The sequence below is a fragment of the Zonotrichia leucophrys genome, chromosome 3 (assembly GCF_028769735.1).
Source record: "Zonotrichia leucophrys gambelii isolate GWCS_2022_RI chromosome 3, RI_Zleu_2.0, whole genome shotgun sequence".
Classification (NCBI taxonomy): Eukaryota; Metazoa; Chordata; class Aves; order Passeriformes; family Passerellidae; genus Zonotrichia; species Zonotrichia leucophrys.
In genome coordinates, this window is record NC_088172.1 from 80,312,131 (window position 1) to 80,328,732 (window position 16,602).

At 36.6% G+C, this 16,602-nt stretch overlaps 1 protein-coding gene across 11 annotated transcripts in view; it reads right to left on the minus strand.

Moving 5' to 3' along the window:
* Window positions 1–16,602, minus strand: part of CAMKMT (calmodulin-lysine N-methyltransferase) — a 210,161-nt gene that overhangs the window by 8,336 nt on the left and 185,223 nt on the right. For all 11 annotated transcript variants that reach the window (XM_064708966.1, XM_064708975.1, XM_064708974.1 and 8 more), the window contains 2 exons: window positions 12,453–12,527; window positions 5,363–5,426 (listed from right to left, as the gene is read on the minus strand). In XM_064708966.1, coding sequence (XP_064565036.1) covers window positions 5,363–5,426; window positions 12,453–12,527 — 139 coding nt within the window. The remainder of the gene's footprint in view (window positions 1–5,362; window positions 5,427–12,452; window positions 12,528–16,602) is intronic.

The window sequence follows — 16,602 nt, forward strand, 5'->3', positions numbered from 1 at the left end:
TTTAAAACTGGAAGGGAACCAGATATAGCATACACCTGACTAAGCTTTTAATATGTTCAAGCTGGAAAAGTCAATTGTTCTCTTGTTAAAATACTAAAATAGGGTAACACAAATACTTGTTCAAAATCTGCAAGATTTCTGTGATTAAACAAATGCAATCTAGAAAGTAATAAATAAATATTTTCTTTAGGAAACTGCCAACTGCAATACATCTGCTTCTTTTCATATAATAATGGTGTCTGTGGATTACCAAAATAAAACACAGAGAAAGGATACAGAACATGCACTCAGTGGAAAATCCATTTGTTAGCTCATGATCATGCAAAGACTGTAAATAATTATTTTCTTTTTTCTCCCTTACACATAGAAGAGTACCTCTCATTTGCAGTCAGTGGAATTACAACAGTATAAAACAAGGCAAAATGGGAGGCAAATCAGCCCAAATCATTAATTTTTCAAAGGTATTTTAAACTACCTGAGCAATGCAACTAAATTTGACCTTAAATTGCTAAATTGCATTTAAATCAAGAATTAATGTTCCTGAATACTCATTCTTGTTCTTGCAAGATGATCAGGCCATTTATGATGCCCAGGCAATACCTTATGGTCCATTACCTAATTTTTTGTTCATCCTTCTGTATTTAAGGAAACAAAAATGACTGTACCTTGAACTGATTTTAGACATTCCGTGGAAAGTACTTGCCCAAAACCTAACCTACTTGATAGAGCATCTCTTGAAGTCTTATTTGCAGAATTAATTCTAATTGGCTGAATACTGTGTCCTGTCACATGGAATGAAAAGTGGTTGAAGAGCTGTAAACAAAGGTTAATATCAGCCAACAGCATATCACACTGAGGGGAGCCATGAAGTTTACTGTAAGTTCCTGTATTTAACTTCTATGTTAATGAGAGCTAAGATTAATTTGTGAGGTGCTGTAATCAAGCAAAGAGACAAAAAACAGTTTTGGGGATCTGAAAAACTTGTGAAAGGATTAGATGCTGTGGGAGCACATTTAGCTTGAGAAAACGCAATCTGCAAGCCACAGGAAGAGTGATCAGTACAGAGAATTTCAATAGGAATGCTGGAAAGTTACAATGCTGACACAGACACTTAGTGAGGAGAATAGGGAACAAATCTGTGTCTCACACACGCACACGTACACCGAGACAATGCACAGTGAGGCAGCAATAAAAGTGCTATGTCAGTACCTATGGTGCTAATGTGCACTTAAAAGATTCCAACCATTAACACCACAACACTATATTTATTCTCACAACAGCTCGGTGAGATAGGGAAATGCTGTTACCCTCATCTTTCTTGTGGGAAATTAAAGCACAAGGGAGTCTTAAGGTAATATCCAAACCAACTCAACTTCTGCTCATTTGTGAAGCTGTAGCTTTAATTCTGTGGCAAAATAAGAGGTGCAAAGGGGTGTAACTCCCACCGAAGGCACTGGAATTGCTTATGTAAATGCTAGGTCTGAATACAGGCTCAGCTCAGGATGGAAAACATTAAACACAGGAAATTCACAATCGGTTCCCTCACATCCTTGGCATGCTTTAATGTCATCAGACAGAAGTGGGCAGCAAAGGGAGCCTTCAGCTGAGGATCCTGTTCCTCCTGCTGCCATCTCAGCTCCCCAGAATGTTGTTCTGCAGAAACCCTTCATGGCATAAGAAGGCCAGGACTCCTCTGGAGACCCTTATTTTCATGATCACTGTAATGGGAAAAATGTCCCTTATCCAGGGCTTACTGACCATATGACCCACATTGGAGCTTTAGATGTGACTGAACCTCATGAACAGAGACTGCTGGAGGTTACAGACCCTACACTGGCCGCCGATCCAGCAGCTCTGATGAGGTGCTTGCACAACAGCATCCCTCTGGAGTCAACAGTCCATGTAGCCATTCCTTCTCATATTCTCTGAAGACTACTTTCAATTAAATTTGAAAGAGGAGTACAGCAATCAGTGTCCTAATAAATATGGGATATAATACAGAATCAATCCCCTGATTCTTCTCTTGATGGACTATTCAAAGTTTAATTCTAATTCAAAAGTGTCTCCTAGGATGATATTTAAAGAGTGATGTTTAAAATACAAAATGGCTTTTCCTCAGATGGAAAAACATTTTCAGTAAATTTGTGAAAATAAAAAACACAGAGGAAAATGCCAGTTCTAATAGTTTGAAGTGTCACTAAAATGCTACAGTAAGACAATAGGACAGTCATTCATATTTTGGATACGACTTTACTCATCAGTTATTACTAAATGTGGTCTTGTTTGCTGGTACTAATCTCAGCTCAATAGCATCCCATTGACTTTATTGGCATTTTGAATGGATAGGCCACAGAAGAATCAAAGTCTTGATAAAAAATTGTTCTTAATTAGGGAAATATGCAAAAACTAAATGCTTATTCTGAGACTGAAATTAAAAGTAAATATTAATTATATAAAAACCTCCTAATGCTGGCAAATCAAGTCAAATAGGTTGAGAGATATAAGATACAGCCATTCAAGAGAAATTTGTTCAATGTAATATTTCTGTGCCTAACCCTTTGAATGGGTTTAAAGGTGACATTTGCCTCTGTAACAAACTGAGATAGAAAATTCAGCCCTCAGTAAATCTGTGAGCTGCTCATTTCTCTCTGTGGACTTCTTCCTGCACCAACACAACGGTCCATGGGGACAGTAAGAGGAACCAGATGATGGGAATGATCAGAGTCTGGTTTCAAAGCAAACAAAAAGTTAACCAGAACACATCATTCTGTGTAATAAGGATTCTAATAGTCAGAAATATCATTCTTATTGAAAAAGGAAATACCACAGATAAATTTTTAATTAACAGTAGGAATGGACTATGTGTTCTGAATCTCTCCTTCAAGAGAGCTTTGGAAGGATATCTGTTATTCTCTGTTTATTCCATTTTTTCTGTTGCTAGTGTTGGTTATTTTCCCTAGACTCTTCTAAACTAGTTGTATCCTAGTTATATTTGAAAAATGACTTGCATTCAGGTATGTCAATTTTAACAATTTGTCAAAGTATTTCCAAAATGGAAAGTTCTAAATTTGAGACAAAATAATTATTGTAGAAGAGTGAATTTAATAAAAGAAGTTTATGCCTTAGCTTGGGCATAAACTAATGCCCACAAACTATTCTTAATTATTGCAACTAGAAAATAAGTACTCTATTGATTCATTTGTTCTTTAAAAGGCTAACAATAGTGCCATTTAGTAAAGTGCCCTCTGACATTATCCTTAGATTTATACAGGTTACCAAGAGCAGTGAAATTGGTAACTATTTCATACTTGCGATGGCATCTTTTGGTATCTCAAATGAGCATACGTTTTTATTTGTGTCTTTCAAACCATGAAGACATATGCTCAAAGGCATCACAGCTGAACACATCGTTTTTGGACAAAAGAGCTCATTTCAGTGTCTGTACTCCCAGCTCACATCCTATACATTAGTCTGCTGTCCTCTTAGTTAAAAATTGCAGTAATTTGCAAGGCCATGGCATAACTGGATATCCATCCATACAGCCATTCATAAAGTAGATTACGCAACTGAATTTAGTTAAAAAATACTATTTGGATAGGGGTCCAAAGCTCTGCAACAGAAATTCCTGCATGGAGCATGAATTTCTTAAGTTAGTTTTGCTGAAAAGAAGTAGGAACTATTTGCTGTGCCTAAAATGCACAGCAAGTAAGTCCTAGGTTATTGACACTGACTATGCTATAGATCACAATGTGCAGAAGCAAACATAATTAGGGAGACAGGCAAGAAAAAGCCTTCTCCCTTTACCCCATCTACATTCACAAAGGAGTGTAGCTCATATGCTCTAAAATATAAAGACGTATTCTTTGAATTTGAATTAGCTGATTGGAGTTGAGAGTCAGGCCAGGTTTGGCTTAAAGTCAGCCTAACAATTCCACAGTTACCAGGGCACCTCTTACACACTTCTCTTCCTCCCACTCTTGCTTTTCTTCCCCAGCGTCCTTTCATGGAGCCTGTAGAATGGCACATGGGAATACCTGAAGAACCAGTTGCTGACATTGATCTGGGCTGAAAAAAATTTTTTTGGTATTGCTTTAAACTGGGATCTGCTTTGTGTTCCAGATGACCTGTGGTCCCAAAAATTATTGCAGCTTGACAACTGTTGGTACTTCATGAAAGTCAGAATGCATCACTCTGAGCAGGAGCTGCTTAACCTCTTCTTACTGCCACTGACAGATATATCTGGGTAACCTTCTCCTCAGGGTGGCTACATTTTTCCTGTCTTCCTGGCAGCCTTGCCCCACAGCTCATTAAAATAATTCAGTCTTAAGTAACTTGCCTTAGGTCACTCAGGAAAGTCTATGATAGAACCAAGAATAGAAACCTGATGACTCTAAGCAAAGAATGGGATTACTTACACAACTAAAATGACTCGGGTTCTTAAGCCTTTGCACGTTTGGGTCTTCTATTCCTTTTACAGAGCAAATCTCTTGTACAAAAAGTACAAAAGTACTACAAATTTTAAATACAGTTTGGAAATTCACTGCTAGTATGAAGTGTTTTGTTTTCAAATTGGAAGTTTACCTTATTGGAAGATTTGGATGTTAAACATGAATGATAAAATTTCTGTTTCAAAATCCTACTTAGAGCAATTACTTAATGTTTTCTTCTTTTCTTCTTGGGATATCTTCCCTTTTGCATGGAACAGAGTTTTTCTAGCCTGCAAGTCTCTCTGAGGTAAACAGCCCAATAGATTTAAATTGATAAAATATCTCTTGAGTGACACTCATGTAGAATGCGTAATCATTTTATGAAGAACATAATTTCATTATTTTCTAAGGTATAAAACATGTAAACACAGGGATTACTTAATGGAAAAATGTTTTAAGCCACAGTATACATGTAAGCGATTTGCTCATTTTATATAACCATAAATGAAAAGGAAAAAATATTCTTTCATAACAAATAAATACACAATGACAAAGGTTACAATTGAAGGGATTAAAAATGACAGAAGCCAACATAAAAACTTTCAATATCGTATTTTACTTTAATATGAAGACATTATTATCAAAGGAAAATACTTGAGAAACGCTTTGATAAAAATAATCTGACGCTATCTTTGAAGCGGTTTCATTTATTTTACTACCCACTGTGTTCCTTATCAGAAGGCCAAGTATAAGAAGTTTCCTAGTTTATGATTAGGAAAGAATCTGATAGATTAGAAGACTCAATTGAAGTTGGACATAATAAGTATTAAAGTATTACATGACATTAATCCTGCCATTCCATTACTCTCTCAATCATTGTGCACAGACTAATTATTCTGAAGCCAGTGTTCAGGAGAAAATAGAAACATACTTACACTGGGCTGGAGTAATCTCTTTATTGCATCAACAAGGCTAGCTCTGTACTGGTCCAGAAACAGGCTGACATTGAGAAGAGAACAGAATCCAGATTAAAATGGGTTTTCAATTCTAATGATACTAATGCAGATAAGTACAAGGCTAATTACATATGTTTACACAATGCTGTAAACGAGAAACTGTGGTCTACATTTCTATGCAGTTCAGGGTACTTTTAACATTTAAAAAGACATAAAAGGAAATGCAGTCTAAACAAAACCTAAATTATCAGCATGAAATAAGTCTTTATATAGCTGAAATTCACCAATCAGACATACTAGCTATTAAAGTAATACTGTATCAGAAATGAAGATCAACCCAAAAAGCTAGCATTTCACATGTATATACAAGGGGATGGAGTTTTTGAAAATGTTTTCTATTGTATTTCAGGTGTTACTATTAAGGGTATTTTTTCCCCTTCTACCTTCACAGATTTGGCATTAATTCTTACCTATGATACAAATTTGCTATATTTCTCTATCTATCTCTAGCTATCCTTGTAAAGATTTACAAGACCCTACCTCCTCCCTCTCTCCAATGCTGTTGAAACACAATGGCCCAGATTGTGCAGAGTTGTCATCTCTCAAGAGTGCAACCCTTCATCTCCAGCATGGGTCCCGCAAGGATAGCAGCAGAGTCAATTTTCCCATGCAATGTTGCCAACACGCTCAGCCCTATTTTGGTGTGATTACCTCATGATTTGAGGGGATAATTCATTCTTCATGCCCCTCAGTACCTTAATGTATATACTAATAGTGGCAGCCAGGGTGCCAATCACTCTTGACTAGATATTTGTGGACATGTAGTTACTGTGGATGAGTGCATTTACAATGGTTAGTGAACAACCATCTGATAGCAACTGATGCCTTTCAGTCCTTACTACCGTGGGCTGCATTTATATTGGTGATTCAGATAAGAAACTCTATCAAGCAGGCCACAGATAATGTGATTTTTTTTCTTCTTTTTTTTTCCTTCCCCCCACATTTTCTCTGTAACAAAACTGCTTTCCAGCTTGTGTCAAGTTCAAGTTTCATACTACATGGCATTTTGTCCATTCTCTATGGGTTTTTTAATATATTCCCCTTCCTTTTATCCTCAAACTTCTTTTCTGAAGAGATGTGGGTAATTTTTTTTTCCAGTTTTGAAATTCTGAAAGAACATAAAGAATAAATGGAAACACTGAAGTGAAAAAAGTAGTCTGCCAACCACAGGCCTTTTATCAAGAACAGAAGATGTGTGAATGTAAGGACACTCCACAGCTACCAAGGAGAATACTGTATCATATGCCATAGAGGCGAGCAGCCGTGCAAGAACCGTGGTGAATCTTTGCTGCTCTGGAACAAACAAAACAAAACTTGTAAGTGACCATACTTCATTAGTAAAAACTGGCAGAACCCCACACTGTTGAGAAAATATAGTAGAATGGATAGCTATACATCTTGAAGAACATTCAACATACCTATATATGTTGAAGAACATCTAATACAGAAATATGATTTGAATTTTTTCTCAAGAATATTAACTACTAGCTAACAATTTTCCTGATAGCCTGGTTTACAAGAAAATTTGAACTTGAGCAATTGGCACGATGACAAACCCTGAGCCTTGATTTATTTTCCCGGAAGAACTTTACTGAAAACATGGGTGCCTAAATTTAATTAGTTGAAAAAGCATCTCTTATCTCTGCTGTCTCTTGGGTGTTTTAATGACATTCACCTCATGTTGATCCCTATACAGATAGATGATGTAAGACACTACTTCACTGGGAACTTAACCACCTGCAGAAGCAGTGGAATAGATGATTCTTCTCCCAAAAGAATAGTGAAAAGTAATTAATTTTTTCAACATGAAACATCGCAAGCATGCACATTTAAGACTTCCTGGGATCCTGTGTAAACAGAAGCACATTCTGAATGAAAAGTGCATTTATAATATTTTTATTATTGCAGTGTAGTGGAAACATAATCTTGGGGCAGCTTAGCAGTGTTAAAATCCCCTTTACATGGACCTGAATACCATTCTCTTTTTTTTTTTTTTTCAATGAGATAGGGGCACAATTGCTGCTACCAATCTTGTTCCTTTACAATGAGAACTACAGACCTTTGTTTGCCAAAAGCTGAGTGTCTGAGAACTTAGTTTTTTCTGTCCGACCTAATAAATATTTTGGTGGCACAGAAGGTATCCATCTTAGCTTAGAAAAGCCAGATAACCTGAGACAGTTGCCCTCCAAGAGACCTGTTCCTGGGAACATGACTTGCTCCAATTGAAAATAGTTTCTCATACTGTGGTTTCCAAACTGTTGCTCTGTGAGCCATGCACTCTGACCAGAAGGAGCAGAGAAGACTGGAAGCAAAGCTACCGCAATGCAATGACTCCAGGGAACATATCTATCCTCCCTCTGAGTCAGGGGATGCCTTAAATGAGCAAAATCCTGAAGAAGTCATTAGGTAATCGGTGCTACAGACAGGAACAGCACAGGATTTGGCCCACGCAAGGGGATTAAGTCACGCAGTTTTTCTTACCAGTAGAATTGTATGACTAAATATTACCACAGCAGACTGAAAATGTCCCTGAGAGCATCCTTCAAAGCTCACAACATGTGAGTTCCTGTGTCACCTGCTCTAGGTGACCCTGTCTTGGCAGGCAGGTTAGACTTGGTGATCTCCAGAGGTCCCTTCCAACCTAAACAATTCTGTGAACAGCTCAGTAAAATTAAATAATGCATTGTTCTAAACCACTCACACACAGTTGTCACACCTCAATTCAAATTTGGCTAAAGCCTGCCATTACTTTAGCGGTAATATTTCATGTTTATGTAGCTCAGGACAGGAATAGCAAGGTTTTCTTGGGTCAGCAAGGAAGTTTCAAATCACAGCAACAGAAAGGTGAGAACACAGCTGATGATTTGGCCTTTGTTTAGGCAATGCTCTTAACCTGTGAAATCTGGATGAACAGGCAGGTGGCATTGTCACTTCTCTACTCTCTTACTCTTTAATTAAAATTTTAAATTGCAATTAAAACCAAAATGAAAGTTTATACCAAAACTGCAGAGAAGAAGCAGTAAGCCACAAGGAAAGAAATTTTAAAAAAAAGGTAGATTCTTAGTTTGCTACATGCTAATATCCTTTTATCTTCTGCCTCACAACAAGAGACATATGCTTTATAGGCTATGATGTGAACTTTTTGGTTTTTTGCATGCTCTGCCATTGGTAAAAGAGTTTACAGGTGTACTTCAGATATTATTACATTCATATGTAGTGCCTAATGCATAAAGCCATTTATTTTTTTGTTCACTTCCAACTACATGAGTGATGTAAACTAAAAAGACTTATTTCTGTGTCATCAGGTTCCAATGCACTTGAAAGTGTGTGCCAGAAATCAGGCCTAAAATGGAAAGACAGAGGTCTCACTGCATTCCTGCAAAAAGATCTCCTTATAATAAATCAAATAAACTAATGGAGACAAAATTGACATGTTTTAAGGTATTTAAAGAATACTTTAAGTTCAGGTCTACATTCCTGGCAAGGCCACAACTCCCCGTGACTTCAGCAAAAATCTCAGCAGTGAAAGTAATGTGGGATAGCTCCCCCTGGCCTCTGTTATGTGAATACTTATGCATGTGCCAAACTTCAAGAATAGAATCATTCTAAGTAAATAAAGTAGGATATTACGCATTTCCAAAACAATACGGGGTTCTAAAACTTATTTTGCCTCTACATCAAATTATTTGTGAAAACTTGCTTCACAATAATGTGAAAGATAAAGTTTTTTATTGTCTCAGTCCTACTGGCCTTTACTCTCTCTTTGGACTAAAAATCTCAGAACTTTTGTCCTCAATAAAGAAGAGTATGTACACTATTTAAATAATTATAAAATCTGGGGCCCTCAAGAACTTTGGGAGAGTCTAGGGTTTGGCCTGTCCATCCAGGCACCTGTGATTTTTCCTTGTCTATTCAAACTCACAGTTCCAGCACCTGGCTTTATATCCCACAGGTGTAGGTCAGATGAAAATCAAAAATTCTGAGAGCCCTCATTTGGCCTTAAAATGCCCCCTGAAAAATATGAGATGGGTGAATATATTTTAAAGGTTCCATTATTTCAGTATTATTTCTTACTGTATCCTTTTTCCAAGTGTAGTCTCATATTGATTTTTTTACTTATTGTTATCTAATAGTTGACATTTTAAAAATTATTTCGGAACTGCTGAACCATGAAACTATTTTATTGTCAACATCCTGAATGGTTAAATAATGACTAGCTTTCATAGTTTGCCTCTTATTTATTTTATAATCTAGTTGAGCTACTAAATTTAGCTGTTAACTAATAGACTGTTTGTTCTGGGAAATAACTTATTTTCCACTCCTGCACACAAGGTTTATGAAAGTCTGACTGTAAATATATGAATATAAATATATCGCTGCTTGCTGTAATCATGTACATTTTTACTTGAATCTCCATGTGGATTTGGAATATATTTATGAATAGAGCTTGTTTTCATGTAAATGGGATCAAGCAGTACCACTGGTTAGCTATTCAGAGAATCAGACAATATCACCCTTGCTGGAAGTACTTCAATAAAAATTTATCCATGTACCTAATATTTGAACTCAGATTTTTTGCTTTCTAGTTCTCTGTTCTAATCTCGGATTTTATTGACTGACAATGAGCTATATGATGGTGTTAAACTAAATGAAATCTATTCTATCTGTTTTTTATCACTGCATACGTCAGGTTTCAGCTGAGAAGCTAGAAGAAAAGAGATTTTCTTTTTTCCTCTTCAGTGGCAGCCCAAAAAATTCAGAGAGCAAAAATCCTGCCAACAGTTCTCAAACCGATTATATATCGCTGAAGAGAAATACATGAAAATGAAAAGAAGATTTGAGTTTGATAAAGCATGGAACATTTCTTTCCTCAGCCTTTTCATATACCATAAAACCTAGTGTCCATAACTAAAAGAATTATTTCTAAAAGAAACAAACAATAAAGGGATTTTCATGTTTATTCAGCTCTATGCTATGCTCATATATCTGTGAGCACTTAAAATAAGAAAACAGAAATAATTTGTGAATAAATCCAAATTCCTTAAACTAGCCTGCACATTTCTATTTATTTTTTAGAAATCTATAAATATTTATACACTTACCTGCATCTTAAGTGCTTCAAAATAAATGTACAAAATGTAGGGATTGCAAATGCATTATGTATTTTACCTGTCATGTCTGATTCTTTGTTTCCTAAAGAAACTACACTACTTCCAAACAGACTGGGAGGGGTATTAGGCCAGAATATTACTGAAAAAAACAACTTAAGTCTCGCTCCACTCTGTTGTACTCCCAGCACAAATAGGATGACATGGTGTGAGTATCAAGAATACAAGAGACAGCACAGCCAGGTTGTTTTGATATTTGTGTGAAGAACAAATTTAACTCTAAATCTCTTGGCAAGACCTTGCTTCACCCACATAATCTGGAGAACATCCATATGTGAGCCTTGTCTAAGCCTCCGAGAAGACTGCTGCCCTCCTGCTCATGTCCGCCAGCACTCTGATCTGACTTTCATACTTAATCTGATCTAATCCTGTCCAGCATTAACTTCATCTGTGCAATGAAACCTGGAGTATCCATTCTAATATTTGGTGAGGAAGGCATTTACTAAATTACTTGCTGAAATCATATGGTGTTGTTTAGCTCCTTATTTTAATCAGATGATGCATTTCTGAGGCACATTATCAGCGATTAGTTAGAAACCCTCCTCTGTCCTTTTTGGGAACAAAGAACTTTTCTGAAATTAAATGCTAAGGGAAACAAAGCACTGTTGCATTCTGAGAACAAATAGGTGTTAGAAAAAGGCAAAAGATCACTAAATACATTTTCTCCAGAGCTATACAAAACCAATAACTTGGTGAAATAAGAAGAGTTAGCTTTAATAGCATAATGTGAAAGAAAAACAAAAGCTTTAGAGGAATAGAAGACATTTTAAAAGAACATTGTTTTAAAAAACAATAGACAGCTTTGTACTTCCCTTGCCTTTTCCTTTAACTATTTCTAGGTAAGGTACATAAATTTGCTGAACTGAGCAGTTCTAGGAAGTCTCTGCTTTCAGAATTTCATCTCTCACAATAGTTACGAGCCACAAAACACAGACAGCTTTTTTTTTTTTTGTTTGGATATGTAATGGGTCAAGAGCAAATATCCATGAAGGAAAGACAGATTGGTTTAAAAATATCTATTCTCCTAAATAAAAATTGCACAGCTTTATTTTTTTTCACACTGTCTACATTTATATAACACAAATAATTAGTAATGTACCATTTTTAAAGCTAGCATGCAGCAAATACAGCACAGCACAATCCCACAAATGCAGTATCAGAAAAGGGTTGTGTCAATAATCAAATCTATTTGCATAAATTATTAAACAAGATACCATATTGCTACATGTATCTACCTTTTCATAAATTAAGTGCTGAACTCTTATTTTTCTTACCATAAATTATCTTATAATTAACATCTGCCTGTGTAAATAATATAAAGCCTATACCTTCAGATATTGATGTCAAATAGATTTAAGGAACAGAATATGGTGGAGGTGGAAAAAATGGTTTGAAAATCTCTTTTTCCTTGGAAAGATTTTCCAGGGAGCAAAAAATATATCCCCTTATATCAATAGTCAGATCTTTCCTAAGAAGTAAGCTAATTGAGCTGTTTGTGTTGATAAACTCCCTTTTCTCCAGACTGTTCCTCACTGAGCCATAATTATTTGCAATTTGCCTAAGTCGTCCATTTACTGATACGTCAAGCATGAAACAGAGGCAATTCCAGAAAATGGAAATGCTTCTCAAAATCAATCTTTGGGAAATAATGTGGTAGAAGTTACTGTGTGATAGAAGACTACCTTATAACTGTCACATGGAGATGAATATTAATTTGTTGAGGTTAAGGTGGCTTTGTGCTTCATTTGTTGACTTTGCTTAGCCATCAGCAAGCAGCACAGTACAATTACTCCAGCAAAGCTATTTTTCTAACGTGAGTTTTATGATTTTTATGTACTTACCAGTCAGCACACATAACAATGTCAAAATGTCCTTCCAGTTGAGAGACATCTGTCTCATTATCCCATCGTAAAATGCTAGAGGAAAAAAAAGATTAAAAAAAAGAAAAAAGAAAAAAGGACTTACATTTTTCATCTTGAGATTTTTAAAGTATTAATATTATTCTTATATGAAACAGAAGTGTTTAAAAAAGTGCAAACTTGTTACTTTCAAAGATGAATGCAAAAATCTTATTCTGTACATTTTTAAGGATATAAATCTCAAAGCTAAAGAGCTATTTTTCATTATAGCAGAAGGCAATCCACTCAGATTCTGATGAGTGGATCACCAACAAATTTGCATTTCTGAATTAGTGGCACATGCACAGCTTCAGTTTTCTACCCCTTAACATTACTGCATAAAGAAGTGAAGTCAAAGGACCGACAACCTGAATGAAGCACAAATCTGCAGAATAGATTTGATTTCATGGATCTCTGTTACAACTGGCAGGCAATTCAGTTTGTTTCTCATTGATGAAGTGAGCATTCACTTGGGCCGGAGGGAGGAGAGATGGGGTGAAAAAATGCCAAGCTTAACTTCAATGCCAGTAATGTTGCCTCCAGCAAGCTCAAAAATACAGCAGTGCTGACTCTGTCAACACCTATTCTTTCACAGGTGATAAACTATTTAATTCCAAGATATCCAGAGGTAGGCAAAAATTCACATATGTACAAAGCTCTTCTTTGTTTATAAAAGCTGTCGATTTATGTAGCTGCCATAAGGAATTTCAGTACTTTACTCCCATCTAAAATATAGCAACTAGTATTGGAATTTACTGCATACTTTAAATATCATTACCCCAAACATTTGAAGCTGCAATTCTATTTCTAGGCTATTTTAAAAAAAGGGAATATTTCCTTTTTCATTTCCTGGTTATTTATAATAGAAAGTAGATAAATATTTATGGGAAGAGCATTTGTGGGGGAAGGGTCTAATCTGATCTTGTCAGGTTGTGCATGCTTATCTCAGTTTTGTATGAGTCTTGACCAAATAGACCCTTTAGTCTTCCCGCAGCTATAATCTACTTCTGGTTAAAAGCCATCTCCATTCACATCCTACTCCTAATATTTAACCGAGGATCAGTTTGTAACGTGTTCATTCAGAAATGTTCCCTAAGTATACAAGAAAGGGAATTTTGTATATTTACTATGCTGTATGCAAAAAAGGCGCATAATTATGTAGATAAATAGACACAGGGCCATAAAGAATTAAGGTACCAAAATATGCATGTACATGTCCACAGCCACAAAATTTGAGACAGAATGCTTTTAAAACACGGAAATTATGAAAGGAGAGGCCCAGTTGGTTGGCAAAGCTTTGATTGTGTGGGGCTCAATGTAACCGAACAGATCAGGACTCATTAGCCCATTTGCCCTCCTGGAATTTACTGTGACAATCCAAAGACAGAAAAGAGTAGATTAATTTAATTTTTCCCCCTCAAATTGAAAGTAATCCAGATTTTAGAAGCCTAGGTAGCTTTGCACACTGGCACGCAGCAGGCATCCAGTAGTGGAAAGTGACAAAGGAGAGTTCTCACTCTCAGCTGCTGGCTGCCTGCTGGCTACCAGCGGCTTTTTCAACCCTGTTTCCGTGGAAACTTAGGTTAGAATGGTGAAAATTAGGTAAAGGTAAGTTTTGTGGGTTTAAAGCACGCACTCTAATACTTTAAGAAGCCTGAAGCAGAACTGGAAATTGGTAGAAGAACTGTGAGCCTTAAAAGGCCACCTTTGGTTCTCATTGCTACAGAAACAGAGATCTGATCAGTACCAGTATAGATATTTGAATTATGATTTTTTTTAACCCATATGTTTACTATCCTTCACACATGCAGTTGGGAAGGAAGCACGGGTGCCTCCTCTTGCAAAAAAACCAAAACCAAACCTAACCACCCTCTCTCACATTATTGTCAGCTTTCTGCTGGGCACCTGAAACACAGTATTTTTTGTGCACACCTACTATAGGCACAGAGGAGTTTGTGTCAAGAGGTAAAAGCTCATAAACCAAAGTGCTGAGCAAAGTATGAATTGATGAGTTTCCAGGAGCATGAGCAGTGGTGCAACATGGCTGGCATCCATATTGCTAAAAGGCGAGAGTAAGGGCACCACTCTTTCTCCCTTTTTCTGACCTACTACACGGGCTGCTTTTGGTCTCTAGCTTCAGTACAGCTGCATTCATGAAGACATCATAATTATGCAAAGGCCAATGAAAAATTTACCAATTCAAAATGAACTTTGCCATGTATTTTCCAAAAGTACAGGAAAATCTTTATTTCTGCAGGGAAATCACCATGTAAACCAAACATTACTTGTAAAAACAATAAACGCTAGTGGGACTCATCCTGCTCTGACTCAGGATGCATGCACACTGGTGGGAGAGATGGAAGTACAGGCTGTATGTATTTATCCATGCTATCTTTAGCTAAGTGCAAGCGTGACTGGTAAAGGAGGCGCAGCCAGAGATGTGAAATGCAGTACTGGCTGCAACCTCCACAACAGTTCCAGCAGCTTACTCAGGGCTCCCCTATCTGCACTGTTACCTGCTTCCATAGATTTGCAGGAGCTGCCTTCAAACATCTGCACCTGCACCTGCAAAGCAGATACATCCCTGCATATCTGGGAATCGGAATCAATTCTGCTCAGAGTTGGCACAATTCTGTCATTAACACTGATGTCAGAATCAGCCTGGTTCTGAATCAGCTATTCTGAGTTCTAGTGCTAACAAAAACAGTGAATCAGCCTTAGGACTTATGTAAATACCATCAACTAGCAAAAAAGTAATTTTGTAATCCAAATGCAATTCCTGACTGCAAAGTACAGAAAAATACACTGATATTACAAAACAATCCCGAAAAAGGCAGCTAAATGCATGTATCTATATGTAGTAAGGGGGTGAGGAACCGTAATTTTTTCATGGATTACTGAGGATGTGACTTTCGGACTTAGTGGTCAGACCTGAAAGAAATACTGAAGGCACCATGAAGAATGCTGATTGCATTTCCATTAAAAAAAAAAAAAAAATTACTGTCAGGAAATCCAGAAAAGTGGTAGCAATGGAAATCTGAAAATCTCAGTTTTTATGAAATTTCCTTTTAAAAAGTAGAAGTAAGTATAAAAATACCACACCACAAAAAGTCTCTTAAATTGCCAGTATTGTGTTGAGTGCCAGCATCAAGAAAATGCAAGCCTACGTGTTCCCTTTCCTCTTGCTCCTTTACAAGCATAATAAATTAGTTTACCTAAGCCACATTTTTCTCTGAAGTCACGTTTCTTCCAGCAAAGTAAGTTTTGAAGCAACATTACTTTTATGCCTTTCTTTTGAGGGAAGATGCTACAGTACTAAAAACTGAAATTACACTCTACATTTGAGAAATGGGCTTTATTTCTGTTCAAGCCACAATTTCAGTGCTTTTCTTTTAAAAAAAATCCCAAACAAACTAACAAACTAACACGCTTAAGGCTGTGTAAAGCCCACTTGACACTATTTTGTACTGGCTTATTTAAGTCATGCAGGTTTAGTTTCTAACAAGTCAAAATAGGCAACTGAATTTCAGCAGAAAAGGGTCTGAGACCCAATGGAAATATAAAACAGTTGGGAGCTCTTTTGGTCTACAAGAAGAACTTGAAAAATGAAATAGGGTGCAAGAGAAAAACACTACTGCACTGTTCAGCTACTATTTAGGTGAAAGTGATGGTAGCTGAAACTTGATACCCACTAATGGCCGATTTATGGCCTGTATCAAATGAATTTGACCAGTTCTCAGAGGAGAAGTACCCATGTCACAAACCTATTACTACAATTAGCAATCTTGAGGGTAGTCCTGGCAAGAAGGACAATGAGGCTTCCTAGCAAAAGTCTAAATGAGCTATGGAAAATGAACCATCCTCTCACATACAGAGGTGGCTTCTCCACATCAGGGATAATGCATACTATCAAAATAGTCTGAGAAAAGATGTACTGATGCTTTAGTTTCCTAGGTTGTCTACCGTTTAACATTATGAAGAATTCTGAAACAAATTCATTTTAAAAAACTCCAAACATAACACATGACACAATCAAAGAAACTCTTCGTTTTTCCCCTGGTTTTTCTTTTTAATTGACAAGTCATAACATGTG